Source organism: Urocampus carinirostris, chromosome 10 (genome assembly GCF_059441175.1).
Source record: "Urocampus carinirostris isolate Australia breed hairy pipefish chromosome 10, RoL_Ucar_1.0, whole genome shotgun sequence".
Taxonomy (NCBI): Eukaryota; Metazoa; Chordata; class Actinopteri; order Syngnathiformes; family Syngnathidae; genus Urocampus; species Urocampus carinirostris.
Window position 1 is genome coordinate 5,518,517 of NC_142358.1, and position 27,973 is coordinate 5,546,489.

Genomic DNA, 27,973 nt, shown 5'->3' on the forward strand with positions numbered 1-27,973 from the left:
GATTACTGCATCAATCCGGCGTGGCATGGAGGCAATCAGCCTGTGGCATTGCTGAGGTGTTATTGATGCCCAGTATGCTTCGATAGCGGCCTTCAGCTCATTTGCATTTGTAGGTCTGGTGTCTTTCATCTTCTTCTTAACTATACCCCACAAATTCTCGATGGGGTTCAGGTCAGGGGAATTAGTAGGCCAATCAAGGACAGTGATGCCATGGTCAGTGCACCAGTTACTGGTGGTTTTGGCACTGTGGGCAGGTGCCAGATCATGCTGGAAAATGAAATACTCATCTCCATAGAGCTTTTCAGCAGATGGAAGCATGTAGTGCTCTAAAATCTCTTGGTACACAGTTGCATTTACTCTGGACTTGATGAAACACAGTGGACCAACACCAGCAGCTGACAAGGCTCCCCAAACCATTGCTGACTGTGGGAACTTCACACTGGATTTCAAGCAACTTGGAATTTGCTCTTCTCCAGCCTTTCTCCAGACTCTGGCGCCTTGACTTCCAAATGAAATGCAAAACTTGCTTTCGTATGAAAAGAGGACTTTGGACCACTCTGCAACTGTCCAGTGCTTCTTCTCCATAGCCCAAGTCAGACGCTTCTTCCGTTGTCTTGAGTTCAGAAGTGGCTTGACCATGGGAATACGGCTATTGTAGCCCATTTCCCGGACACGTCTGTGAACTGTGGCTTTTGATACCTGGACTCCAGCTTCAGCCCACTGTCTTTGAAGCTCCCTCAAATTCTGGAAGCGGCTCTTCTTCACAACTTTGTTAAGGCTGCGGTCATCTCTCTTGGTTGTGCAGCGTTTCCGGCCACATTTTTCCCTTCCAACAGACTTTTTGTGGATATGCTTTGAAACTGCACTCTGTGAACAGCCCGCTCTTTGAGAAATTTCTTTTTGTGTCTTACCCTCCTGATGGAGGGTATCAATGATGGTCCTCTGGACAGCAGTCAGATCAGCAGTGATTTAGTTTACTGAACCAAGCTGAGTGTTTTTAAGGCTCAGGAAACCCTCGCAAGGTGTTTCGAGTTAATTAGATGATTCAGGTGATTAGTTGAATAGCCTACTTGTATACTTTTTCATGATATTCTAATATTTTGAGATATGATTTTTGAGTTTTCTTAAGCTGTAAGCCAAATTCAGCAATATTCAAATAATAAAAGGCTTGAAATAGTTCAGTTGATGTGTAATGAATCCAGAATGTATGACATTTTTGTTTTTTTAATTGCATTACAGAAAATAAAGAACTTTATCACAATATTCTAATTTTCTGAGACAGTCCAGTATATAATACCTAAAGCTGGCAAAGTAATTTTGGGCCACATTTTTGCAGTATTATTTTAACACTTTAACACATGAGACATAATTTTCAAAGACGATTGCCAATAAAACCTGGATGGGAAAGGGGAGGGCTGGACGAACCAGGAGACAAGGGAAAGGGAGGGGGCGTCCAAAGGAACCGCCACTGTTTCTTCCTCATTCCGCGTCCCGCTCTTAGGTGCACGGTACTCTCCGCGCCTTAACGGACTTTTTACGCACACTGCGATGGAGAAAGTCCACGGCACGATGCTCGAATCCGTCGGGGACATGATGGACTTCAACGTGGAGAACGACGACAGTTACGCACCCGTCGCCGGTGCACAAACCAGCCAAGGCGAAGGTTTGGTCTTCAGGGACTGCGACAACCTGTCGCGCGAGGAACCGCACGATCAAAGTCCTTTCGATCGTGGGGGAGACTTTTTAAAGTGGGAAAACTCATCCAAGTTCATCAAAGACGAACAGGACACCTCCGTTATCATGGCTGCGCCCTACGACGCACTGGACGCCTGCCCTCAGGCCGGCTTCGGGGAGCCTGAGTGTGCGCGCTTCGTCCCGGTGGGCCCGCGGCCGGCGCAGGAGGCCTCGCCGAACTTCCTGGAGCACACGGACCAGCAGGTTCAGCGGGCCAGGGCTGACTCCAGTGCGCCCTCGCCGGCTCACGTGGCCGCGTACAAGAGCGAGGTGGCCCGCTGGCAGGTGCCCGCTGTGGGGCCTGCTGAGGCGCAGTTCTGGTGCCAAACGGCAGATCCGTTTGGGTACAGCGGGATGCACAGCCAGGCTGTGGTCCAGAGGAACCAGACGCCTTTTAACGCATTCGCCGGGTAAATTGGAATCTCTTTCTTCCAACACTGTCGTGTTGTTACTGAAAAACAGTAATTAGTTACCATACCTGTCAACCTGTACGTTTTTGCCGTACAAAGTACGTTTATTATGCATTTTAAGACGTGTACGACGTACAAGAAAATCTGTACGCAAAAACGCAAATTTGTCAGTTATGGCTACCATCCGGTATACACGACTAATACGAAATGGCAAATCAATCAAGTCAAACGAGTTCGCAGCAGAAGCCTCTATCTCGGTATCGTTTTTTTTCGTTGCAAACGAAGCGAGCGGTTTGATGTAGTGAAAGGAAGTCCGTCTCTTTTTAGAGAACCGGCTTTTTCGGCTCAACTCATTAAAGAGAGCCGTCTCTCAAACGGCTCACTTGCTTTGATGCATTATATTACGAATTATTATGTTGTATAAAGAAGTTAAGAAAAAAAGGAAGTATAAAAGGAGAAAATGAAAAAAGACCGGTTTGTGGTTATCCCTTTAATCAGTATATTACCAATAATAGTTTAATGCAGAAAATGAATTCATAATTTGAATAAGAAAATGTATTATTTTACTTAATTATGTTTGCATGTATTTTTTCCTTCTACAGTGAACGTCCAAGCTACTTGTTTTTTTTTTTATAATAAACTTCATTCATGTCGAGCAACTCAGTATCTCACAACAAAATGTTAATTAACAATATATATGATATAACGAAACACATGTACGATATACCATGTTAAACTACATAAATAAACACGTTTGGAAAAAAATATGGTGTAAGATTATTTTGTATTTTGTAAGGGAAAATACGAAAGTTTGTTAGGGCATGGAGCCATGGGGGTTGACAGGTATGAGTTACAGTCACTGGTTACTTAATTTGAAAAGTAATTCAGATACCCACCAATTACTGATACCAAAAAGTTACTCTGAAAGTAACTACAAAAAACAAACCTGTAAAGGAAAGAAGTGTTTATATTTCTTGGCTTCTGTGGTTTGGGGGGGGGTTGCAAACAAAACATTTACCCAAGACACCCCATATACATTTTGTCGTTGGGCTTCAAACCACTCGAATGTCTTCTACTCTATTTTTAGGTACTGTCTTCTCTTTTTTACAGTCATGGTGTATTGCAATATAATTTTACAAAAATGGAACAAAATTCAGCACACTTTTACTGTAAATCTTGTGCTCACGTTTGCCCAATTCATTTACCATTGATTTGTTGTTTTTTGTACGGGCAACACCCCCTCCCCCGCACTGTCTACCATTCTCTACTAGTGACACACAACCAAATATGCGCAATAGACTGACCCCCGATTTCAGTATCTTATTTTAGTGTTGTAAATTCAGCTTAGGTGAAGTTATACACTTGTAGGGAGTATATTTGTTCTCGTACTCTGTTTTTGAGATGGCGCCACTATTACTGTATCCTATTAAACTTTTAATGGAGCTATAAACACGCCCAACCTGTTTAAGTCATTTTGGTGGCTGGAGGGTTGGATGTGACATCGTGAATAAAGCATTCATGCTTTTTTACCTAAAAACTTTGCATTGGCTTTTTTAAAGTACCTTAGTAATGCACCGTGTCATAATAAACATTCGATCTACAAAATCGTATTAATGAAGGGCTACAGTACTTGTTACTGAGAAAAGTTCCTCTGTAACACGTTAGTTCCAACACTGGCCAAGTGAAATTATAAGGTCGTCGTTTCTCATCGCATTCGTTGGGTTACATTCACAATCAAAAGGGTTAACCCAAAATGTTATCTTCACTAACGCATGTTCACAATACCCCAAACATAACAATTCGATCAATATTTATTTTATTTATTCGCTTTAATATACCAAAATCCTTCAAGTTTTATACATCCCAGCGACGTCAATTTTGTTCTTTGTGGTCGCACGAAAATTATGTCACAGTACCCAAAAAAATTATATTATCATATGAGTTACGGCCTCGTATTAGGTACATAAAAAGAAAAAAAGGGGGAATCGTTATCATTAAATTATTAGCTCCAAACACAACTTTAATGACAATAATGGTCTAATATTAATTTTATATTAATTATGATTCTACTGGCAAAATATTTTGCCAATTTTTTGGTCTTTTATTGATTATATTTTATCTTATTTGCATTGTTTTATATATATATATATATATATATATATATACACATATATGGGCAGCACGGCGGCGCAGTGGTTATCGCATGTGCGGCACAGTTCATGTTTGGAATCCTCCTGCGTGGGTTCAAATCCAGCTCCAGACTTCCTGTGCGGAGTTTGTATGTTCTCCCCGTGCGCTTGCGAGGGTTTCCTCCGGGCTCTCCGGTTTCCTCCCACATTCAAAAAACATGCATTTCAGGTGGATTGGACGGTCCATATTGTCCCTAGGTGTGAATGAGCGAGCGAGCTGTCTGTCCCCGTGTGCCCTGCGATTGGCTGGCAACCAGTTTAGGGTGTCCCCTGCCCGATGATTGCTGGGATGGGCCCCAGCACCCCCGCGACCCTACTGAGGATAAGCGGTGTAGCTAATGAGATGAGATGAGATATACATATATATATACTAAAACAAGCATGATTATCTAGGATGCGTTTTAGGGAATTTTAGGTTATACCTTAATTATTATAATTTAAAAAAAATACTTTCAACTTGTTTTTGTCTAGAATTAAAAGTACTTAAAATCATAAAATAAAAAAATTTGACATGGCAAAACGGCAAGCGGCAGATTACTTTACTTGTTTGAATAGTTTTTCCCCCAAAAAATCTCCTATTTTACAATTTATTTTAAGAATGCATGTAGTCAGGGAGCTGGCACATAATTATGCTAATTTTCATTATTTTTTTTCTATATTATTTTCTACCCTTTTTAGTTAAATAGTAATATTTATTGAAATAAGAATCATTTAAAATATTTTTTCATGATTTATTCACAATAATCTAACCTTTGGAAAAAAACTAGAATCACACATTTACCTTATACGGAAACAACAAATAATTATTAAGTATTTTTATTATTTTTTCTTAAAAAATGTTTTTCATTTCTCAGTTATTTTAAAGAGTAAAAAAACCTGTCAATTAAAATGACATTGTAAAAGTAATTTCCTCATTGGAAAAAAAAGTTGCACAATTTTTCTCAATTCAAATATTAAATTTTCTTATTCCAACAAAATAAGATATAAAATTATATGATAGGAAGAATTACCAAAATTACATCACATTATATAACGTTATACCTTTTAAAAGTTGAGTGTATCCCCAATGTTTACACTTGCTGGTAGGAGAAAAATATGTAAAGGTCAAATTACTATAATAACAATGATATTAATAATAAACACTAACTTTGTGACGGCGTCCTTCTGTACTCATGGATTACAATTAAAAGATATTCAAATGGTTAAGTTAAATTAGATATTCATTACTTTTAAAAAAGCCAAAAAATATTTCCTAAAACACAAAATATTTTTTGTAATTTTGGAGTTTTAGTAAATTTTGTTTTTGTGATTTTTACAGCCTGCCTCCCCAGAGGTCCTGTGTGATCTGCGGAGACGAGGCTTCCGGATGCCATTACGGAGTTCTAACCTGCGGAAGCTGCAAAGTTTTTTTCAAGAGAGCAGTCGAAGGTGAGGACACCGACATTTTCTCTTTCTGTAGTGCAGTGGTTAGCACATTCCGCTAACGCGCTAAAGGTCCCCGGTTCGAGACCAAGTGCAAGCATGTGTTGGCCTGGTGAGGGATGGGTGCCATCAGGCTGCACTTGCCCAAACCTAGTGGTTAAGGGATCCAACCAACCGACATATGTAGGAGAAATTACACACTTTAGCTAAATAGACAGCTAAATATATAACTCACTGTCCTCTAAAAAAAACAGCACCACTAGCAATAATATGCAACAGTGTTGGGTGCGTTAATTGAAAAAGTAATTAGTAGTTACTCACAAACTTCCAAAACTGTTAGTAAAAGAGTTAGTAACTGAATTATGTAGTCAAAGTAACTAGTCACCAGGAAAACTTCCATTACTTCTAAAAAAAAAAGGTGGTGTTGGTCAAAGAATTTGAAATTTTCTGAGCAGTATTCGAGTCAGTTGAGTAGAGATCAGACAGGTAGTTTTTTATAGAACCTTGTAATATTTATTACAGCTCAACAGCAATAGATTTATCCTACGCTTGAAGTGCAATAAAAACAAACAGTAAACAATACAATAGAATAACAATCAGCATAACAACATAACATAAACAAATGCACAAAGACGTACATAAACACGCAAGCACAAATACTTACGTAAACACTCACGCTCAAAGACGTACGTAAAAAATGCATGCAGAAAATCGTATGTAAACACGCACAAAAACATACGTAAACACACAACCACAAAAACGTACGTGAACATGCAACCTCTAAGACGTATGTAAAAACGCATGCACAAAATCGTACGTAAAAATGGATGCACAAAATAGTATGTAATTGTGCACTCACAAAAACGTACGTACACTCACATAAATGTACGTAAAAACGTATGCACAAAATTGTACGTAAAAACTCATGCACAAAATCGTACATAAAAATGCATGGACAAAATTGGACGTAAAAATGCATGTACAAAATCATATGTAAACACGCACGCACAAAAACATATGTAAACACGCACGTACTCCAATACCAAATATGTGAATTTCCCTGCGGGGATGAATAAAGTATCTATCTATCTATCTATCTATGCTAATAAAAGACAAAAGAAACTAAATATGAATAAAATTACTAAATTTTGTGCAGGCTTGGGGAGTAACGGAATACATGGAACGGCAAAAATGATGTTGGCAAGCTGTTTGGATATATTTTCATTTTGTTTCTGTCGCATTTTATGTTAGTTTTGCCGGAGATCACAGAGATCAAAGCCAGGAGACAAAGCTTACCACGTGTTGTGAGTCATAATTGTATTCATATTTAGTTTCTTTTGTCTTTTATTAGCATATTTGGTATTGGAGTAGTCCAAAGGTAATTGAAAGTAATCCAGTTAAAGTAACCCTACCCAATCCTGCTAAACTAGCATAGCACTGTAGAAAAGCAGATGTTGGCTACAATCAAAATAATAGCATGGCTTATATAGAGTCACTGTTTAATACTTTTTGATAGGATGATGCAATGGTCAATTTAAAATCACACAAAAATGTTTTTGAAAAAAGTATTCCTCAGCCTGGGACCATTTAAAAAAATAGCACTGCTGGAAATACTAGCTGAGCTCCGCTTGCTATATTGATAGCAAGAGCAAAATAAAGTAAACACTTTTTTGAAAGAAATACCGTTATTTTATTCTTAACAATTGCACATCAAAAAAGAGTTTCTCTTTTTTTTAACTGTAAAAATAACTTTAATAGGCAGCACGGCGGCGCAGTGGTTAGCGCTTGTGCGGCACAGTTCATGTCATGGGAACCTGTCGTGGGTTCAAATCCAGCTCCAGACTTTCTGTGCGGAGTTTGTATGTTCTCCCCGTGCTTGCGTGGGTTTCCTCCGGGCACTCCGGTTTCCTCCCACATTCCAAAGACATGCATTTCAGGTGAATTGGCCGGTCCAAATTGTCCCTAGGTGTGAATGAGCGAATGAGTTGTCTGTCCCTGTGTGCCCTGCGATTGGCTGGCAACCAGTTCAGGGTGTCCCCTGCCCACTGCCCGATGATTGCTGGGATGGGCTCCAGCCCCCCGCGACCCTACTGAGGATAAGCGGTACGGCTAATGAGATGAGATGAGATAACTTTAATATCTAGGCCTTCGTTTAGAAGAACAACATACTTTAGCTAAATATTTTGCTAATTAGCTAACTCACAGCCACTGGTTATCTTAAAAGATAACACTGCTTGCAATACTAAGCTATTTGCAATGTAAAGGAGCAGACGTTAGCCATTCTTGCTACATAATTGCACGGCTCATATAGAGTGATTATTAACACTTTTTGATAGAATTAATCAAGGGTCAATTAAAATAACACAAATTTAATATTTGGAAACCATATCAATCTCACAGCCATTGAAAATTTGAGACTTACTATATTGATAGCATTACTCATACAGAGTGATTATTACAACACGTTTTGATAGGATTAAGCAAAGTTCAATTAAAGTCAAAGAGAAATATTTTGTTGAGAATATGTTTTTATTCGCACAGCTATCGACTTTTTAAACAAAACAGAAATGTTAGCAATGCTAAGCTAGTTTTAGGGTTAGGGTTGTAAAGAAACTTTTAAAAGCATAAAAAGCATACAATGATTATGATACATTTTGTGAAAAATTAAATATTTTTTTATGTTAGATTACACACCCAATAGGTGGTATTCAAAAGTTTTCTTACCTCAAAAAAACTTTCAATATTCAGGACAATTTATGCTAGAGCAATGACACACTATAGCCAAACAGCTAGCCAATGAGCCAACTCAATTGGTCATTGACAAAGAGAAAAGTCAAAATGAATTGAGACTCAAGGGAGCGAAGGTAAAAAAGAAAATATCACACCATTACTTTTTTAGAATGTTATTTTCTGACAGACATCGACCATCTGAAAAAATAGCACTGCTAGCAATACTGAGTTAGCATAGGCGCTGGAAAGAAGCAGACGTTAGCTTTATGTGCTACATTTATAGCATAACTCGTAAAGTGTGATTACTTAACTTTTTTTTTGTTTTACTGTAAATAAACTTTTATAATCTCTGAAGGTTTACCGTCCCCTGATCGTGACAGGTGGAAACATTTGTTGGCCTTGAGAGGAATGGGTGCCCCCAGGCTGTACTTGCCCAAGACACACCACAAGAAATAATGCCTCTACGACCCTACTGGTTATGGGATACAACCATACCACATTAAAGAGCAATAACACGCCTTAGATGAATGGGTAGTTTATTAGCTAACTCAGTAGGTCAATGACGAAGAGAAAAATAAAAATGAATTGAGCCTTGAGCATGAAAGGGTCAATAAAATCACACAATTACATTTTTGGAATGATAGGGGGATGACTTAAAAAAAAAAGAGTTCCGCTAGCAATACTAAGTTAGCATTATCACAGTAGGGGGAAGGCAATTTTTCATATCGGTTTTGATTTGTATCTTAATAAATAGAATCCTCATTTCAAAACTGCATTTTGTATTTCTTGGGGTTGTTTCCGAGTGATATTCAAATTGGTTTGATGATCTGAAACCTTTGAGAGTGATCAATATGCAAAAAACACAGTAAGTAAGGGGGCAAGTACAGCATGTGGACAAAATGTAAAAACAAAAAATAAGGGGAGGGGAGTTTAGACCAAACATTATCCTTTATTAACCTTCTTTGGTGAGTCTCATTTGGCGTCTTGGTCTGCATTTTTCGGGATTAGTCAAAGTCGTTATCACTCAACAACGGATACGCGAGAGGCGCCGTGTCTCACCACGGCCGTGTCACCGCGTCCTCGCCGTTATCTCCCTTTTTTTCTCCTTCACGGCTCTCCTCGGAACACTCAGGAGCCGTTCGAAGCATTTTTTTTTCGTTTTTCGTCCTCGGCACGCTCCCGTTTCCAATTAAAATAATTTTGTTTGTTGTGTTTGCTGGAGGTCATCACAGCTATCTGTGCGCCGGACGCAATGATTGCATCGTGGATAAGATCCGCAGGAAAAACTGCCCGGCGTGTCGACTAAGGAAGTGCTATCAAGCGGGGATGATGCTCGGAGGTAACGTTCAGTTCATACAAATGTTTACAAAACATTTTGAAAAGGCATGGTTCTTTTTTTCACTGTTTTCTTTTCTAGCCAGTCACATTAGACACAGCTATTGCCATGGTGCTCCGTCTTTCAATGTCACTCGCATTCCAAACCTGCTCATGCAAGCGGATGTTAGAGAGTTCTTTGATCCAGGCATCTACATCCTTATTTTTCCACTGTTTCTTTCTCTAACCACTCACTTTAGACAAATGGTATTGTTATGTCTAGCTTATCCTGCTTCATCTTTCAACTTTAGTTGCTGTCCACAACTTGTAATGCAATCTAACGTCACTAAATTTAGATATTTTTTTCCAACTGTTTCCTTATCCAGGCGCTCATGACATTTGGCTACAGGCTATCACTCACCAGTGTTGTTTTTGTCAGCAGCTCCGTCGAAAGCTGGTCTGCTTCTTTTTTTTTTCAGTGTCACTCGCCTTTCAAAGCTTATGATGCAAACTCTAAGCAGCTGGTGGATTTTTGTCCTACTGTATCCTTCTCTAGCCCCTCACGTTGGACACAGGCTCTGGGCTTGCCACTATTGTTATTATTAGCTGCTTTAGTGTCACTCGCCTTCTAAAGCTGCTCATGCAAGTAAACAACACAGAGTTCCGTGATTCCCTTTTTCCCAACTGCTTGCTTCCCTAGCCTCGTATGTTAGGTTACTCGGCTGAAGGCTTTGGCTTGTATTGTTATTGATATCCACTCCTGCTTTGTCCTTTATGTGTCAGACGCCTTACAAAGCTGGCCATGCAAGAAAACTATATGATCGGGGTATATTCTGGGCGGTACGGCGGATGGGTGGTTATTTTGCAGCCCCACAGGCTCAGGGTTCAAGTCCAGCGACCGCAGCCTCCCCATGTGGAGTTTCCATGTTCTCCTCGTGCCTGCGTGGGTTTCCTTCAGGCACTGCGGTTTCCTCCTACATTCCCCCATGAAGGGTTAATTGTCCGGTCAAAATTGTCCCTAAGTGTGAATGAGCGAGTGAGTTGTCTGTCTATGCGTGCCCTGCAACTGGCTGACTACCAGTTCAGGGTGTCCCCTGCCCACTGCCCGAAGATGGCTGGGATGGGCTCCACCACCCCGGCGAGCCTACTGAGGATAAGCGGCGCAGATAATGGATGGATGGATGTATATTTGTCTTCCCGCCCCCACTATATCCATCTCTAGCCACTCATGTGAGCCACTTGGCTGCAGGCTATGACTTTCCACAATTGTTATGGTTAGCCATTACTGCATTATCTTTCGGTGTAACGTGCCTTCCACAACTCGTCATGCAAGCTCAAGTCAAAGAGTTTTGTGATTTAGGCATCTGACACTGTTACCTTCTTTAACCATTCATTATTTGCCTGGCTGCAGACTACAGCTCGCTGTTTGCCACTTTTTTTTCAGTGTCACTTGCCTCCCAAAGCTGGCCATGCAGGCAAACGTCATTGAAATCAGTGATTCAGACATCTAATCTTTTTCCCACTTTTTTCTTCTCTAGCTTGTTGTTAATAGCTGCTCATGCTTCATCTTTCAGTGTCTCTTGCCTTCCAAAGTCATGCAAACAAATGAGTTCTGTGATTCAGGCATCCTTGGCTTTTTTTCTCATTGTTTGCTTATGCTTAGCCACTTGGCTAAAGGCTGACTTGCACGCTAACCACTATTGTTAGCTGCTCCATGTACAGCTTGCTCCGTCCTTAAGCGTCAGTCTTGCAATTTTAAGTCTTTTGAGTAGCTTCTCCTATTAGCTGCTGAAGTTATCCGTTTACACAAGCTCTGACCAACTTTAGCTATCAGCTCTTTTCAGCCGCCTCAAGTGTATCCAGCTCACGGTTTTTTGTTGTTGTTGCTGGGATTAACACTCGCTTTCATGTCCTGCCTCTGGCTGAAATTCATCCTTGGTAATGCAAGAAAATATAGAAAACAGCTTTTGAATTTTGCTAAATGATTTATTTAAGGTTTACATGAGGCGTCATCTTCTAATGCACAGGCTTCAGCACTATTTCAATCTACATCAACCTCTTGTGGTGATTTTTGTCACTTTTAAAAAGTATGCAGTTTTTTTTTTATTATTGACTTGACTTTTGACACAGCGCTTGTGGCTGATTCTGAGGAAACATTGAGAAGGTTGGTAACAGAGTTTGGAAGAGTATGTGATAGGTGTAAGTTATGTCTCAATGTTGGGAAGAGTAAGGTGATGAAATGTTCACGTGATGGAGTGGGCATGACGTTAGAAATAAGGTTGCATGGACAGGTGCTGGAAGAAGTCGAACGCTTTGGGTACTTGGGTTGTGATGTGGCTGCAGTTGGTGGAATGGAGTTCGAGGTATTGCACAGAGTGAATCAAGGAAGCAAGGTTTTTGGTGCTTTGAGGAGTGTGATGAGTAACAAGAGTATGAGTATGGATGTTAAGAGGGGACTGTATGAGAGTGTGATTGTGCCAACTGTGTTGTATGGTGCAGAGACTTGGAGCCTGAATGCAGGTTTAACAAGAAAATTGAATGTTTTTGAGATGAAGTGTTTGAGGAGTATGTTAGGAGTGACAAGATTGGATAGATTGAGAAATGAAATTGTGAGAGACAGAACTGGAGTAGTCGTGGAACTGAGCAAGCGTGTTGATAAGAGAGTTCTCGGTTGGTTTGGACACATGGAGAGGATGGATGTGGAGCGAATGTTGAAGACGATCTACAGAGCAGAAGTAAATGGAAGGAGACCAAGAGGAAGGCCGCGAATGTTGAAGAGGATCTACAGAGCAGAGGTAAATGGAAGGACACCAAGAGGAAGGCCGCGATTGACGTGGATGGATGGTGTTATGAGTGCACTGCACGAAAGAGGTCTAAATATAATAGAAGCTAGAGCTCTTGTTGGTGATAGGAAGGAGTGGAGAGGTGTTGTAATAGGATAGTGGGATTGTGGACGCGTTCTTAAGGATGGGCTGGGCACCCGTATGATGCGGCAGGGGTAAACCAGTGAAAGCTGTCGGGCCCTGCTGTTGAACAGAAGAGTGTGTTGTGTCACCCTGACCCGAGTGACATGGCCGCTTTCTTGTGTCCCGTTTCATCTGGAGGGACGAAAGCATGACCAACTTAGGTGCCGAGGTGCATAACTTGTTTGGGTGTTTGGGCAATTGGGTTGGCCATGGTCCAAAAATGTTGTGTGTGTTTTTTTGCTTTTTTTTCCCCCTTTTCTTTTCTTTGTTATTGTATGTGTTTGTCTTGCTGTCGGTCACCCCTCTTGAGGAATATGGCCGAGGTAGATAGATAGATAGATAAACTTGACTTTTCAAGAGTGGTCTCTTACTTTTTCTTAAGTTGGAAAAAATAAAACGAAGGCCAAACCAATGTCTGGAAAACATGAGTATATATATATATATATATATATATATTTTTACTACGCTGTTAAATTTTGGGCTGAAGTTGATTTCTGATCAAACCTTTTTCCCCGCCCCTCAGGCAGAAAGCTGAAGCGCTTTGGAGCCCTTAAAGCTCTTGGCTTGGCGCCTTCCGTCATGTTCCCCTCCCACTTATCGGTGTCGGGTGACGGGCAGGCTATAGGTGGCGCTGTGGCAGGCATGCAGAGCATTCAGGAGATCCAGTTTTCCCAGCAGATGGCCGCCATCTTGGAAAACATCGAACCCGAGGATGTGTTTTCGGGCTATGACAGCACACAGGCCGACATCCCGCATGCCTTGCTCAACAGCCTCAACAAGCTTTGTGAGAAGCAGCTGCTTTGGATCGTCAAATGGTCAAAATCGTTGCCAGGTAAACTTTATTGGTCTTATGTTGCCGTGGGGATGAGAAACAGTCCATTGGTGTGAGACACTGCAGACAGAAAAGCCAACAAAAAATATTATAATTCAGATTTTACAAAAGAATCAATAATATTTAAATAAATATTATCACAGTTCAGATCCCTCAACCTCCTGGGTTGTAGGGGCACCACTTCCTGTGAAGTGTCTTGGGCAAGTACAGCTTGGCGGCGCCCATTTGTTTCCAGGCCGTTTTTTTGAGTAGAGGGTTTGCTCCCCCAGATTGAACAGATAGTACTGGTTTGCATGGTTACCATTAGCAGGGTAAGCTTTTTGATCCGACTCAGATACAAACCCTTCAGCATCTGGTCACCGTTGTTTTTCGGTGTAAAGCATCGTCCTGCTCTTCATAGATGAGCCAGATATTTGGATTGACGGATAGCGGCATGTGCTGTATGAATTTTTTCAATTTTGATATTTAATGTAAAATATTTGTATTTTTGTCTTTATTATTTTATAATATATTTTTATTATTTGGCCCCTTCTCTAAAAATGTTTAAGTTTTTCTTCAGTTTAATTTTTGGGGGGATTTTACATATATTAAATTTAAAAAAAAGTTCTAAAAATGTTTATACTGTATACAGTATATATTTTTGCTTAGCTAGCAGGTCATTTTGGTCGGCAGGAGAAAAAGGCTTAAAGGGATACCAAAATTCTAAAACACACAACATTTGAGATAATAGTTCATGTAATTTGCATAATATCGTCATTGGTATATTCCAATTATTTTCCGATATAATGCATTTTGACTTCTTGAGCTCTGACGTAATGCGAAGAACACCAGTGCCCTAGCAAGCCAGTCACCCTATTGCTTCACATGTTAACTAGTGAAAAAAGTTTTGAGTGTTTTAAGCAAAGATATGGTAGTTTTGTGCAGATTGCCGAGACGTTGTGTCACAGGTGGGTGCAGCAATGGTACAACAAATGGGTAGCAGCCAAAATGGGGCGAACTGACAAAATTAACACACAGAGAGCTAACAGGGCTAAACCAGCTGGGACACGGCAGGCTAGCTCGCTGTAAAAGATGGCTAACAGAGGCGGTCGTTAAAAAAATCGGGAGGCTGGCTAAACAAAAACATTTAGTAAACGGTCAGGATAACTGAAAGCCACCGACTAAAAAAACAATTACGGCAACAAACACGAACGCAGCTGGTAAAAAATTAATTAGCATGGCAGGCTTGTCAGCTAGCTGACTGCTAGCAGGGCTAACCTGGAAACCTTGGAGAGCCCGCATGCTAACAGGGGAGCTATCTGGACAATAATATATTAATTGCTAGACACGCAGTGATAAATACAAAAGAAAAAGTTACAATCACATACCTAAAGAGAGGCGTTGGCAAATTAGGAACGCACAACTGTAAAGAACGGCAGGTAAACTTACCCCACGCAGCTTTTGATGATCAAAGCACACAACTTGGACAAAACAGTCAAAAGTCCCCCAGCGACACGGTAAACATAGTTACAATTACTCCAAGCAAAAATGAGCAGTGCACCTCCAAGTCAAGTCAAGTCATGTTTATTTGTATAGTCCTTAATCACAAAGAGTCTCAAAGGGCTGCACAGACCACAAATTATTCCAAACCACAGACTATTATTACACCATCCCCTGATCTAAAACCTACATGAGGGCAAGGAAAAACTCTAACCCTAACCCTAACCCTAACCCTAACCTCAACATGAGAAATATGAAGAAACCTTGAGAAGGGACCGCACATGAGGTTATCCCCCTTCCAAGATGACCAAGCTGTAATGGGTTTCGCAATAACAAATAATACACAGGTATTGTCAACATTAGAATAGAAGAGTGTTTTAAGCAAATCGCCGTCTGAATTTTAAACGGGACCCGCCATTGTTTTAAGTCCTTGTTGTCTTCCGGTGACATCACAGCTCTAGGGGATATGAGGTCAAACTGTCAACTTTGAGAATTAATTTCTCAAAATCCTGGGCACGTGGAAAATTATGGAACATATCTGAATCATTGTGGGGAGGCACATTATATGTTCTGTGCCTAATTGAAAAAAAATGTTATTTTGTAATCTCTTTAAATGAATCATTTTTGTCAAGTGGTCCAAGTCATTCCCAGGTAAAGGCCTGCTGTTGCCATGGAGGCCAGAAAACGACTAATTGGTTTTACACACTGCAGAAATGTGCAAAAGCAATCAGGGCTGTGCAGTTAATTGAAACATAATCATTATTTTGTTTTAGAAACATTTAATTGCAGAAATGGGAAAAAAGAACCTCTATCAGGAAATCCAAGCAAAACACAAAACCAGATTACACAGACATACTTTTAAAAACTGACAGTGATACAACTACGAGTCAGTAGGAAAGTCCTGGAACAGGCTAATTTGAAACTAGCATCAATTCATAGAAGTAATTTAAGTTTTGGGTTGAGGTGAACTTAAAACAAAAGTGCAATTTTTCATGACCGATCATTAAACTTTGAAGTGGCATTTCTCCTACTTTTTTATCCAGGATTTCGCAATCTTCACATAAGCGACCAGATGACTCTCATCCAGTACTCTTGGATGAACCTGATGGTCTTTTCTCTGGGCTGGCGCTCCTTTCAGAATGTCACCAGGGAATATTTGTATTTTGCACCTGACCTCATTCTAAGCTTGTGAGTATTAATACACCAAAAGATAAATACATGTATTTTGACCTCTGTGTTTTACTGCTCATGCCTGACTGGCTAATGAGTTCATGAAAAATAAACAATATTATAAGTATGATAATTCAAGATAGCGTAAATTATGGACTACAAAACTCAGCGTATTAAAAGCTCAATGCGCAAATTTGAAAACAAAACTAAATTTTGCCTTTTTATGAGCCGAACCAGATTTAAAGAACTCGTACGTGTCCATTTCTTAAATTTCAAGGTTGCCGCACATCTGAGTTTTTGGTTTGAGTTGTTTATGTCACGTAGTTTGAGATCATGTGACTATTCAAGATGGCGATTACAAAGACAAATACATATTTATTGCTGCAGTGATAAAAACATGCATAAAATGTAAGCCCCCGGGCAACCATACTGTGAGAAATAATGCCTGATTGCAACACAGACATGTATTGTAGTGTTGTTGTGATTGGTGGTTGCCACGCTAATGGACCAAACTGCAGTTACTTGTTATCATTCCTTGAGGATTAAAGGAAACTTCAACGACCTGACGATGACATTATAACTTCCACTGTTGTTTAATTCAGATGTATGAATTGACGACTTGATTTATGAGTAAAAATGTTAAAATATCGCCAGTACATTGTTAATATTGAATAAAGTAAATGAAATGTAATGATCTGCATTTATTTAGCGCTTTTCAAGTCAATGAAGACTTCCCAAAGCGCTTCACAATGTGCTTCATATTTACCCATTCACACACACTCACACACCAATAGCGGCCATGCAGCCATGCAAGGCGCCAACCTGCTTATTGGGGGCATTAGGGGTTCAGTGTCTTACCCAAGGACACTTCGACATGTAACACGGAGGAGCCAGGGTTCGAACCTGCCATCTCTTGATCCCCTGACGAGTGTTCTACCTCCTGAGCTAATGCCATCTCCCGTTTTACATGGACTAAACGTTTTTCTCAAAGGCGTCGTGTTTCCAGACATTAATGTGGTGTTTTTAGAGTGCATGCGTTGTGTAAAAGAGCAGCTCCCCGTTTTTAGGGATGAATTTTCCAACTATATTTAAATCTGCGGTATTTAAAATGTAGCAATAAATAAGCTGCTTGTAGTGAGGAATTTACAGGTTGTCATGGTGATTCATGATATTTTAATTGTTTTCATTGAGGTATTACTGTATATATATTTGTTTTAACTTCCCCAGGGAACAAATGAGAAGATCTCCTATCTATGACCTGTGCGTGGCAATCCAGTTCATCCCGCAGGAGTTCGCCAACCTTCAAGTGACCCGCGAGGAGTTCCTGTGCATGAAGGCCATCATCTTACTCAACACGGGTACTTAGAAACGGAAACAAACATGTCTATTAAGAAAAAGGACATTTGATACACTGCAAAACATAAATTCTATTGCCAGATAATATTACAATATACTAAGGTATGTACTTATAATATACCCATCTTGTTCCTGTGATAAAATACAAAAATTATCCTTTAAATAAGAAAAAATATTTTCTCTAGCCCTCGATAGATTATTCAAGAACCTTCTTTCAAGATTACAAATATTGTTTTAAAGTTACAGTGTGTAATAATTCTCCAATATAGTTTGTTGTAGCTTAGAATGAAGATGAAGCACGTGTATTGGAAGATGAAGAACTACAGAAGCCCAAAGGATACAATTTCATAAAATCCAGAGTCTAATTCCATATTTTCTTGTGATAAAGAACACATTTCAGGGAATGAAAGCTGCTGTTAATCCCCACCAGCAACAATAAAAACCAAGCTGTATACAACCCGAAGCGTCTGAAAAGAGTGAATAGCTGAAGTTGGTCAGGCTTGCACTAAGGGGCTACCTTTGGCAGCTGATGGGGGAAGCAACTAAAAAGGCCAGTAAATGATTGAATTAGTCAAGCGTCGGGAACCTGAAGTCAACAACATGTGTGGCTAGGGAAGAAAATAGTGGAAAATGTGGAAGATATCATTCTCAAAATGCCAGTGAAATATGCTTAAATCACGGAACTCGGCCCCTTGGATGAGCAGCTTTGTAAGGCAAGTGATACTGAAGGACAAAACAGACAAAGCTTATAATAGCGATAGCAGTTAGCAAGAATGGGGCCCTGAATCACAGCATTTTGCAACCATGAAATGCAGGAGTTAGCTAGGGAAGTTAAGTGGCCATTAGAGTGGTGTGTCTGATTCTCATCCATTCGCCGATGATCATATTTAAACTATCATAGCTTGACAAATCCAGCATGTCGCAAGCAGGCTTAGCATGTTTTGCTAGGTGTTTTGCTATTTTCTTGGCTTGGCCTGTCTCATACTCACCTATTTGCCATTGACCATATTTAAACAGTGCCAGCTTGTCAGCCTCGGCATGTCACAAGCTTAGCACTGAGCATACATTTCTCTCGATGTTGTGGTATTTTCCTAGCAAATCATGTCTCATTCTATTCGATTTGCTGATTACCATATTAGAAGTTTGTGCCAAGTTCCCAGCCTCAGCACGTCACATACTGTACAAGCTTAGCACTATTTCATCAATCTTTTGCCATTTTCGTGGTGTGCCGTGTCTCATTCTCATTGATTCGCCGATGACCATATTTCCACAGTCCAAGGTAGCTTGCCAGCCTCAACACGTCGCAAGTTAACTCGACCCTTTTTTAAAATAATTTTTGTGCAATTTTCCTGGCATGGATTGTTTCATTTTCATCTTTTTGCCAATGGCCCTATTAGAACAGTCCGTGCCAGCTTGCCAACCTTGGCATAAACTTCTGAGCGCAAGCTAGCTTAGCGCTTAGGATACATTTACGAGAAATCAGATAAGCGAGGGAGGACGGGTGACTCCCTCAACTCTGGCGTCATGACTAAATGTTTTAACTCGGTAGCTACGATTATGTCATCGAATGACACGGGCCAAATTCTTTTTAATAATTATTTTAATTTAACATTGCAAATACAAACAGTGTAAACCTTATTTTTGAAATTTTGTGAATTTTATTTTGGGTTGAATCTTTGAGTTTGATAAACACTGCCAGCGTCCAAGGGATATACAGTACACTCACCGGTCACTTTATTAGGTACACCATGCTAGTAACGGGTTGGACCCTCCTTTGCCTTCAGAACTGACTCAATTCTTCGTGGCAAGGTGCTGGAAACATTCCTAAGAGATTGGTCCATATTGACATAACTGTGTGATGCCAACACAGTTGGCACAGCTGCACATCCATGATGCGAATTTCCTGTTCCACCACATCCCAAAGATGCTCTATTTGATTGAGATCTGGTGACTGTGTAGGCCATTTGAGTACATGGAACTCATTGTCATGTTCAAGAAACCAATCTGAGATTATTGAAGTTTTATGACATGGGGCATTATCCTGCTGAAAGTAGCCATCAGAAGTTGGGTACATTGTGGTCATAAAGGGATGGACATGGTCAGAAACAATACTCAGGTAGGATGTGGCGTTGCACGGATGCTCAATTGGTACCAAGGGGCCCAAAGAGTGCCAAGAAAATATTCTCTACAATATTACACCTCCTCCACCAGCCTGAACCATTGATACAAGGCAAGATGGCTCCAAGCGTTCATGATGTTGACACCAAATTGTGATCCTACCATGTGAATGTTGCAGCAGAAATCGAGATTCATCAGATCAGCAACATTTTTCCAATCTTCTATTGTCCAATTTTGATGAGCTTGTGCAAATTGTAGCCTCAGTTTCCTGTTCTTAGCTGAAAGGAGTGGCACCCGGCGTGGTCTTCTGCTGCCGTAGCCCATCTGCTTCAAAGTTTGACGTACTGTGCATTCAGAGATCCTCTTCTGTCTACCTTAGTTGTCACGGTGGTTATTTGAATCACTGTTGCCTTTCTATCTGCTCGAACCAGTCTGGCCATTATTCTTTGACCTCTAGCATCAACAAGGCATTTCCACCCACAGAACTGCCACTTGTTAGATATTTATTCTTTGTCAGACCATTCTCTGTAAACCCTAGAAAAGATTATGTGTGTGAAAATCCCAGTAGATCAGTTACTGAGATATTCAAACCAGCTCTTCTGGCACCAACAACCATGCCACGTTCAAAATCACTCAAATGACCTTTCTTCCCCATACTGATGCTCGGTTTAAACTTCAGGAGATTGTCTTGATCATGCCTACATGCCTAAATGCACTGAGTGGCCGCCATACGATTGGTTGTTTAGAAATGAAGTGTTACTAGTAGTTGGACAGTTGTAGTTAATAAAGTGGCCGGCGAGTGTATAATATACTCAAGAATCTCACCCTTGCATTGAATCCAACATGTCAATTTTTATCTTTACTTTATTTATGTATTTATTTACCTTTTCTCTGTATTTCTAAAGCACCTTATGTTCTCTTAAAAATTGTGAAATTTGTTGTTAGACTATTCCATGCCGATAATCAAATAAACCAAAAGTACTTGAACTTTGTTTGGAAAATGAAACTGAATTACAAGAAAGGAGTCACAAGGTCAAAGAAATAGTAGAAGGTGGCTTGAAAGCATTAGATTTCGACTGCTTTGATGGAACCCTTAAAATGAAATGGGTATACTATACATAAACTATATATTTAAAAGACTTGATTATCCTCTTAAATACGATCTAAATACTGGAATACTAACAATTTTCCAAAACAAATTTTTCAAAAACAAATTCTGCTATATAGGAAATTACTTGATGTGCACAACTATCCACCACACCCAATTGAGGTCTGAATAACAGCTATGTATTACGTATGATTTTTTTTCGAGTATTGGTATAAAAACAGGTTGACGTGATGGAGTGGAGTGACGTTAGAAATCAGGTTGCATGGACAGGTGCTGGAAGAAGTTGAAAGCTTTATGTACTTGGGTTGTGATGTGGCTGCAGTTGGTGGAATGGAATGTGAGGTATTGCACAGAGTGAATCAAGGAAGCAAGGTTTTGGGTGCCCTGAGGAGAGTGATGAACAACAAGAATATGAGTATGGATGTTAAGAAGGGACTGTATGAGAGTGTGATTGTGCCGACTGTGTTGTATGGTGCAGAGACGTGGAACCTGAACGCAGATTTAAAAAGGAAATCGAATGTTTTTGAGATGAAGTGTTTGAGGACTATGTTAGGAGTGACAAGATTGGATAGATTGAGAAATTAAATTGTGAGAGACAGAACTGGAGTAGTCATGGAACTGAGCAAGCGTGTTGATAAGAGAGTACTCGGTTGGTTTGGACACATGGAGAGGATGGATGAGGAGCGAATGTTAAAGAGGATCTACAGAGCAGAAGTCAATGGAGGGAGACCAAGAGGAAGGCCGCGATTGACGTGGATGGATGGTGTTATGAGTGCACTGCAGGAAAGAGGTCTAAATATAATGGAAGCTAGAGCTCTTGTTGGTGATAGAAAGGAGTGGAGAGGTGTTGTGAAATGATAGTGGGATTGTGGACGCGTTCTTAAGGATCGGCTGGGCACCCGTATGATGCGGCAGGGGTAAACCAGTGAAAGCTGTCGGGCCCTGCTGTTGAACAAAAGAGTGTGTTGTGTCACCCTGACCCGAGTGATATGGCCGCTTTCTGGTGTCACATTTCATCTGGAGGGCCGAAAACATGACCAACTTAGGTGCCGAGGTGCCTTGTGGAATGCTCTTCCCCCTGAGATCCGATCTGCAACCTCGGTGGAAATGTTTAAATCTAGGCTTAAAACTCACTTCTACTCTATAGCATACGGGTAACCTAAACTTCGTATATGTAATAACTTGTGAAGCCCTTAGAGACTAATTGTGATTAAGGGCTATACAAATAAAAATGACTTGACTTGACTAACTTGTTTGGGTGTTTGGGCAATTGGGTTGGCCATGGTCCAAACATTTTTTATGTGTGTTTTTTTTGCTATTTTTTTCCCCTGTTATTTTCATATTGTATGTGTTTGTCTTGCTGTCGGTCACCCCTCTTGAGGGATATGACCAAGGTAGATAGATAGATAAATAAATAGGTATTAAATAGGTAACATATGGTCATTATCACATCTGATGGACTATAATGACGGGATATTAAGTTATGAATATTTTGAAATTAAATTGGACTTGAATCATCTCAAATCTGAATGTAAGAAATTAATGAGTGCCATTCCAAAGCAATCTGTGTCTTAAACAACAAAAACTTTGAAATATCAACAAATAAACCCCACATACCTCCACCGCGTGTACAAGGGATGTCAATTCTGGACAGTAAACGTTGTAATAACCTCATCAGACAATACTTAACAAAAATGACATTTCCTTGAAAACAAAACAAAAATGGAATTCATCATAAATACTACCGTATATATTCAAAATGACTCCAAATCATGATTGTTATTCATCCTTTAAAATATTTATTAAAATCACATTTTGAAATTAAAGATCATCTGCTCATTTACTTATTGATATCGAAACCACTGACCGTATGTTCTCAAATGTAGTGACATAATCTTGAATGACTGCTCCTAAAACTTCTTTTATGGAGTCAAAATTACATGCTTGTAAAAGTCATTTTCATTTTTGTTTTTCAAACCCGATGAGACCATAGAAAATGGGCCAGGAATAGAATTTAGGCAGGGTACATGTGACAACAACCTTCTTGTCCGGTTGAAAGAAAAACATGCTTGAACTCTCTCAAAGGTGGGAAAATGTGCCCTTGTGTTGCCCCCCCAGTGCCTCTGGAGGGTTTGAAAAGCCAGGGGGCTTTCGAGGAGATGCGACAGAATTACATCCGCGAGCTGACCAAGGCTATCCACGGCAAGGAGAGAGGCGTGGTAGCCAGTTCACAACGCTTTTACCACCTCACTAAGCTCATGGATGCCATGCACGAGGTACAGACACAAAATAACATCTAAAAAGAAAAATCAAATGGACAAACAGGATACGGCATGGATCCTGTTAAGGGTGGGGGATTGTAAAGTCATATTTCCGTATAGCAGGGGATACAAATCTATGGCAAGAGGTTAAGCCATCTGAACCCCTGGCACCCCAGATAAAAACTTTAAAATAGTATATAGTAAGTACTACTTGTGTGTAATGTACATGTATGATATTAAGCCTGTAAGACACAAATATAGAAAAAAACAAAAGAAACATTTCTAACCACTTATATCAGTGATGTCAAACTCAGTTTAGTTTTGGTGCTGCATCCAGACTTTCTGTTCTCAGGTGGGCCGGATCAGTAAAAGAATGTAAAATTGATCAAACCTTTAGTTAACCGCAGTTTTTCAATATTATCCCTCAGCCTACTCTAGTAGCCTAACCTACATTTCATAATCATAGGAGACAAGGAATTTTATCGAAGCATTACACATTTAATCACAAACAATATGGAAAAAAATGATTGTCATGTTTGGCATTGAATGCGGTAACTGCTTTAACAGTTGAGTGAATGCAGTTTTACACCTGAACCAACACACCACACAATAAAAACTCAAGAGGGAGCTATAAAAAATATACATAATTTTTCTCTTAATTTTTGTACTTGTTTTAAGTAAATAAAAATACACACAAAATAACAGCTCAACAACCCCTGGCAAAAAAAGTATGGAATCACCAGTCTTGGGCAAGCCCTCATTCAGACATTTTATTCTGTAGAAAAAAAAACTCAGATCAAAACATGAAACAATTGTAGGGTAATTTCCAAGTGCAACAGATTGGCATTCAGAAACACTGAAAGGAATGAAGAAAAAACATTGCAATGGTCAGTAAATGTTACTTTTATAGAGAAAGTGCAGGGAAACAAATATGGAATCACTCAATTCTGAGGAAAAAAATGTGGAATAAGGACCCAACCAGTTCATTTCCTTTCCTTAATTAGGCACCTGGCTTAGATAAAGTCTACACGATAGTCAGCAGTTAAAAACAGTGCAGTTATCAGTGATTTGGCAAGAAACAAACAGAGATGTCCCTTGAGAGCAAAGACAGGATGGTCAAACTTCTTGAAGAAGGTACCTCTACTTGTTAAGTTGCCAAAGATGTGAGCTGTTCACAGTCAGTTGTATCAAAGATTTGGACCAAGTACAAACAGCATGGGAAGGTTGGTAAAGTCTAACGTATTGGTCGGTCAAGGAAGACATGTAGGCGTCAAGACAAACAATTAAAGACCAAGCGTCTTGAAAACAGAAAATGCACAAGACAACTGAAGAGGAAATGGGAGGAAGTTTGAGTTAATGTAGGGGAAAGAAACTGAGCAAAATTCCCTGAAGGAAATTAGATTTCCATATAGGAAAGCTAAAAGGAAACCATTATTGTCGCTTAAACACAAAAGAACAAGACTACAATGGGCTAAGGAGAGGCAATCATGACTGGATGAAGGTTATCTTCAGTGATGAGTCAGATATCTGCATTGGACAAGGTGATGATGCTGGAACTTTTGTTTGGTGCCGTTCCAGTGAGATTTACAAAGAGAACCACCTAAAGAAAACACCAAAATTCCCCACAGTCCTTAATGATATGGCGCTGTATGTGAGGCAAAGGCACTGGGGAGATGGCTGTAGTCAAATCTGCAATACATTCACAAGTTTACATTGACACTTTGGACAGCTTTCCTATTCCTTCAATTGAAAAAATGTTTGGGAATGATGAACTCGTTTTCCAAGATGACAATGCATCACTCCACGGAGCAAAAACTGTGAAAGCATTCCTTGGAGAAGGAGGCATCCAGTCAATTTAATGGCATGCAAATAGCCCAGATCTCAACCCAATTGAAAACCTGTGATGAAAATTGAAAAAAATTGTCCGCAGCAAGGCTCTGACATGCAAAGATGATCTGGCAACTGCAATCAAGAGAGTTGGCACCAGAATGATGACAAATACTGTTTTTCACTCATAAAGTCCATACCCCAGAGACTGCAAGCTGTAATAAAATCCAAAGGTGGTGAAACTAAATAATAGTGATATGTTTTGATTGTCATTTCTTTGTTTTTCACGATTCTATATATTCATCCTCAGAACAGACTGATTCCATACTTTTTCCCTGTGCTTGGTCTATAAAGGTAGCATTTACTGACCGCCACAAAGTTTTTTAAAAATTCAATTATTTTAGTGTTTCTGAATACCAAGGAGTTGCACTTTTTAAACACTATATTATTTTTTTTCATGCTTTTTATCCCTACAGAATAAAATGTCAGAGTGAAACTACTTGTTCAAGATTGATGATTCCATACTTTCTGCTAGGGGTTGTAGTAGTGAATGCAGTGTAATAAGATAGGACTACATCAGAAAAAACGACTAGGCTGGGCCTACTAAAGCGGAGAGAATATTCTTTACTGCCTTCTGATAGGTTGGTCGTTTTGGTTGTAATATTTCTCAGAATTACCTGTGTGAATATAACTTGTTTTTATATTCCTAAATATAAAAACAATGTTTCACACACACACACACATGAAGTAACGTTTCAATAATCAGTCTAATTGCATCTCTTGTACGTTTATCAGTCTTGTACTCTTTTATTTTGAAGTCGCATTTCCGATGTATTTTTCTGTTTCCAGTGTGAATAAAGTTAGCTTCACACACGGGAGAAGTCAGTGCTGCCGAGGTCCTGGCCGGAATGGGCTACCCGACAGTGCTCTCCCGCTTGGGAATTTTATTTACCTTAATGCTTGTTTTAATTTGAATAATTTTGCCAACATAGAGTTTATATAAGTTTTAACTTTATCACCTTCTGGTGACCAGAAGAAGGATTTGATTTGCATTTATTTAAAAAAATCATAAATTTCAATATAAATGATGTAGGGACTCACTCCTTTTTGACATACTGAGAAATGTATGGCACACCAGATTAAATCATCCAACAGACCAGTGTTTACAAAAATATGTTTTAATAAGTCTTATGAGGATGTTGTAGTATTACAATGCTAGGTCACTAAGGAAGCAGAATTTCTTCTGCGCTAGTTATTCTAATGAGGAACAAAATGCTTAGAATTTTTTTTTTTTTAATAGATAGTGTTGACGGATTATGGCAGTGCTCTTAAGTGCCAGTTAGAGAGCAGGGACACAACCGAGCTGTGCTACTACTTCTATAGAATATCAAAATGTATTTTAAAGAGGAACATAAATGCATATAATCTTTATATTAATTAGGGTTGACTAACTATGGCGGAGCTCTCCAGTGTCTTGCGCAAAATATGAAGAGGTAGAGAGGAGACAAAACCAAGTTGTGCTACTACTTAAAAAAAAAAAAATCTATTTTAATGAGGAACAAAAATGCTTGTAATCATTCTAATAAGTAGTTTTGACTGATTATGGCAGTAAATGCCTCATGTACATTAAGTAGAGTTAGAGAGGAGACACGAACAAGGTGTGCAAATACTTCTATAAAAAAATCCAAGTTATATTCTAATGAGGAATATAAGTATGTATAATCTCTCCAATAAGTAGATGAATGATTATGGCCGAGATCTCCAATGTAGAGGAGACACAACCAAGTTGTGCTTCCATTCCATTAAAAATCAAAATCTATTATAATGAGGAAAAAAGGCTCAGAACCCTTCTAACAAGTTGTGTACGCCAATTGAATATTATAGTGTAGCATCAAATCGGGTCTTTCACTAAGGAGGTAAAGAGTAGAAACAACCAAGTTGTGCTATCGCTTATGCAGAAAATCAAATTATATTCTAATGATGAACATACATGTTTACTATTTTATTAATAAGTAGAATTGAATGATTATGTCCTCCAATGTCTTGTGCACATATGAAGATGTAGAGAGGAAACACTACCAAGTGATATTAAGTAACATTTTCCGCCCGGACAGATTGTGAAAAAGGTGAACCTGTTCTGCCTGAGCACTTTCATCCAGGCGGACGCAATGAAGGTGGAGTTCCCCGAGATGATGACGGAAGTGATCGCCTCGCAGCTCCCCAAAGTCCTGGCAGGAATGGTCAGGCCGCTCCTCTTTCACCCCAAGTGAGGAAATCACATCTATTTGCATATCTTCAGTCTTTTTTGTCTCCTTCAAGGAAAAAGTGAGCCCCCAAACGCGACCCCACTTCCTGGCATTTTACTCTATAACTGCTTGGGATCAATTGTAACTATCAATCAATAAATCTGCAAACAAGTAAAGATGTGATTGTGCTTGAATTATGGCAGAATCAACACCATAAATCCTGTTTCATACATTATATTCTTTTTTTTATGCTTCAGGAAACCACCAAATCGGTTGAGTACCAAAACATTTTTTCCCATACCAAGTAATGCTGTTTATTTTTAAACATTCCAGAATACCTAAAATATAAATAAAACATGTACCAAATAACCATGAATGCCTAAAATATGAGTAAAACGTGTACCTAAACCAGTGTTTTTTAACCAGAGTGCCAGGGCACCCTAGTGTGCCGTGAGACCTTGTCTTGAGTGCAACAGGAATTTTTTGCAATTATCTTTGATATAAATCATGCCGTAATTGAGTGTTTTTGCTTCCTTTCAGTGATCAGCTGAATAACTTACACTCATCTGTATCAGTAGGTGGCAGTAGATTTTTTTCTTTTATATATAGTTATTGTTTGTTATAGGGAAGTACGGCGGCGCAGTGGTTAGTGCGTGTGCGGCACAGTTCTGTGGTCATGAGATCGAACCTTTTTGCATGTTCTCCCCGTGCTTGCGTGGGTTTCCTGCCGGCACTCCGGTTTCCTCCCACATTCCAAAAACATGCATGTAAGGTTAATTGGCCGGTCCAAATTGTCCCTGGGTGTGAATGA

At 39.6% G+C, this 27,973-nt stretch overlaps 1 protein-coding gene across 1 annotated transcript; it reads left to right on the forward strand.

Annotated features, from left to right (window-relative positions):
• The first annotated feature begins 1,471 nt into the window (after positions 1 to 1,471).
• On the forward strand, positions 1,472 to 27,349 carry pgr (progesterone receptor). The gene is made up of 8 exons (XM_088344988.1): positions 1,472 to 2,144; positions 5,652 to 5,761; positions 9,708 to 9,824; positions 13,289 to 13,597; positions 16,120 to 16,264; positions 17,474 to 17,604; positions 22,947 to 23,104; positions 27,031 to 27,349. The coding sequence occupies exons 1-8, from the start codon at positions 1,549 to 1,551 to the stop codon at positions 27,184 to 27,186; spliced, it is 1,722 nt and encodes a 573-aa protein (XP_088201114.1). The 5' UTR covers positions 1,472 to 1,548; the 3' UTR covers positions 27,187 to 27,349.
• Positions 27,350 to 27,973: the final 624 nt, after the last annotated feature.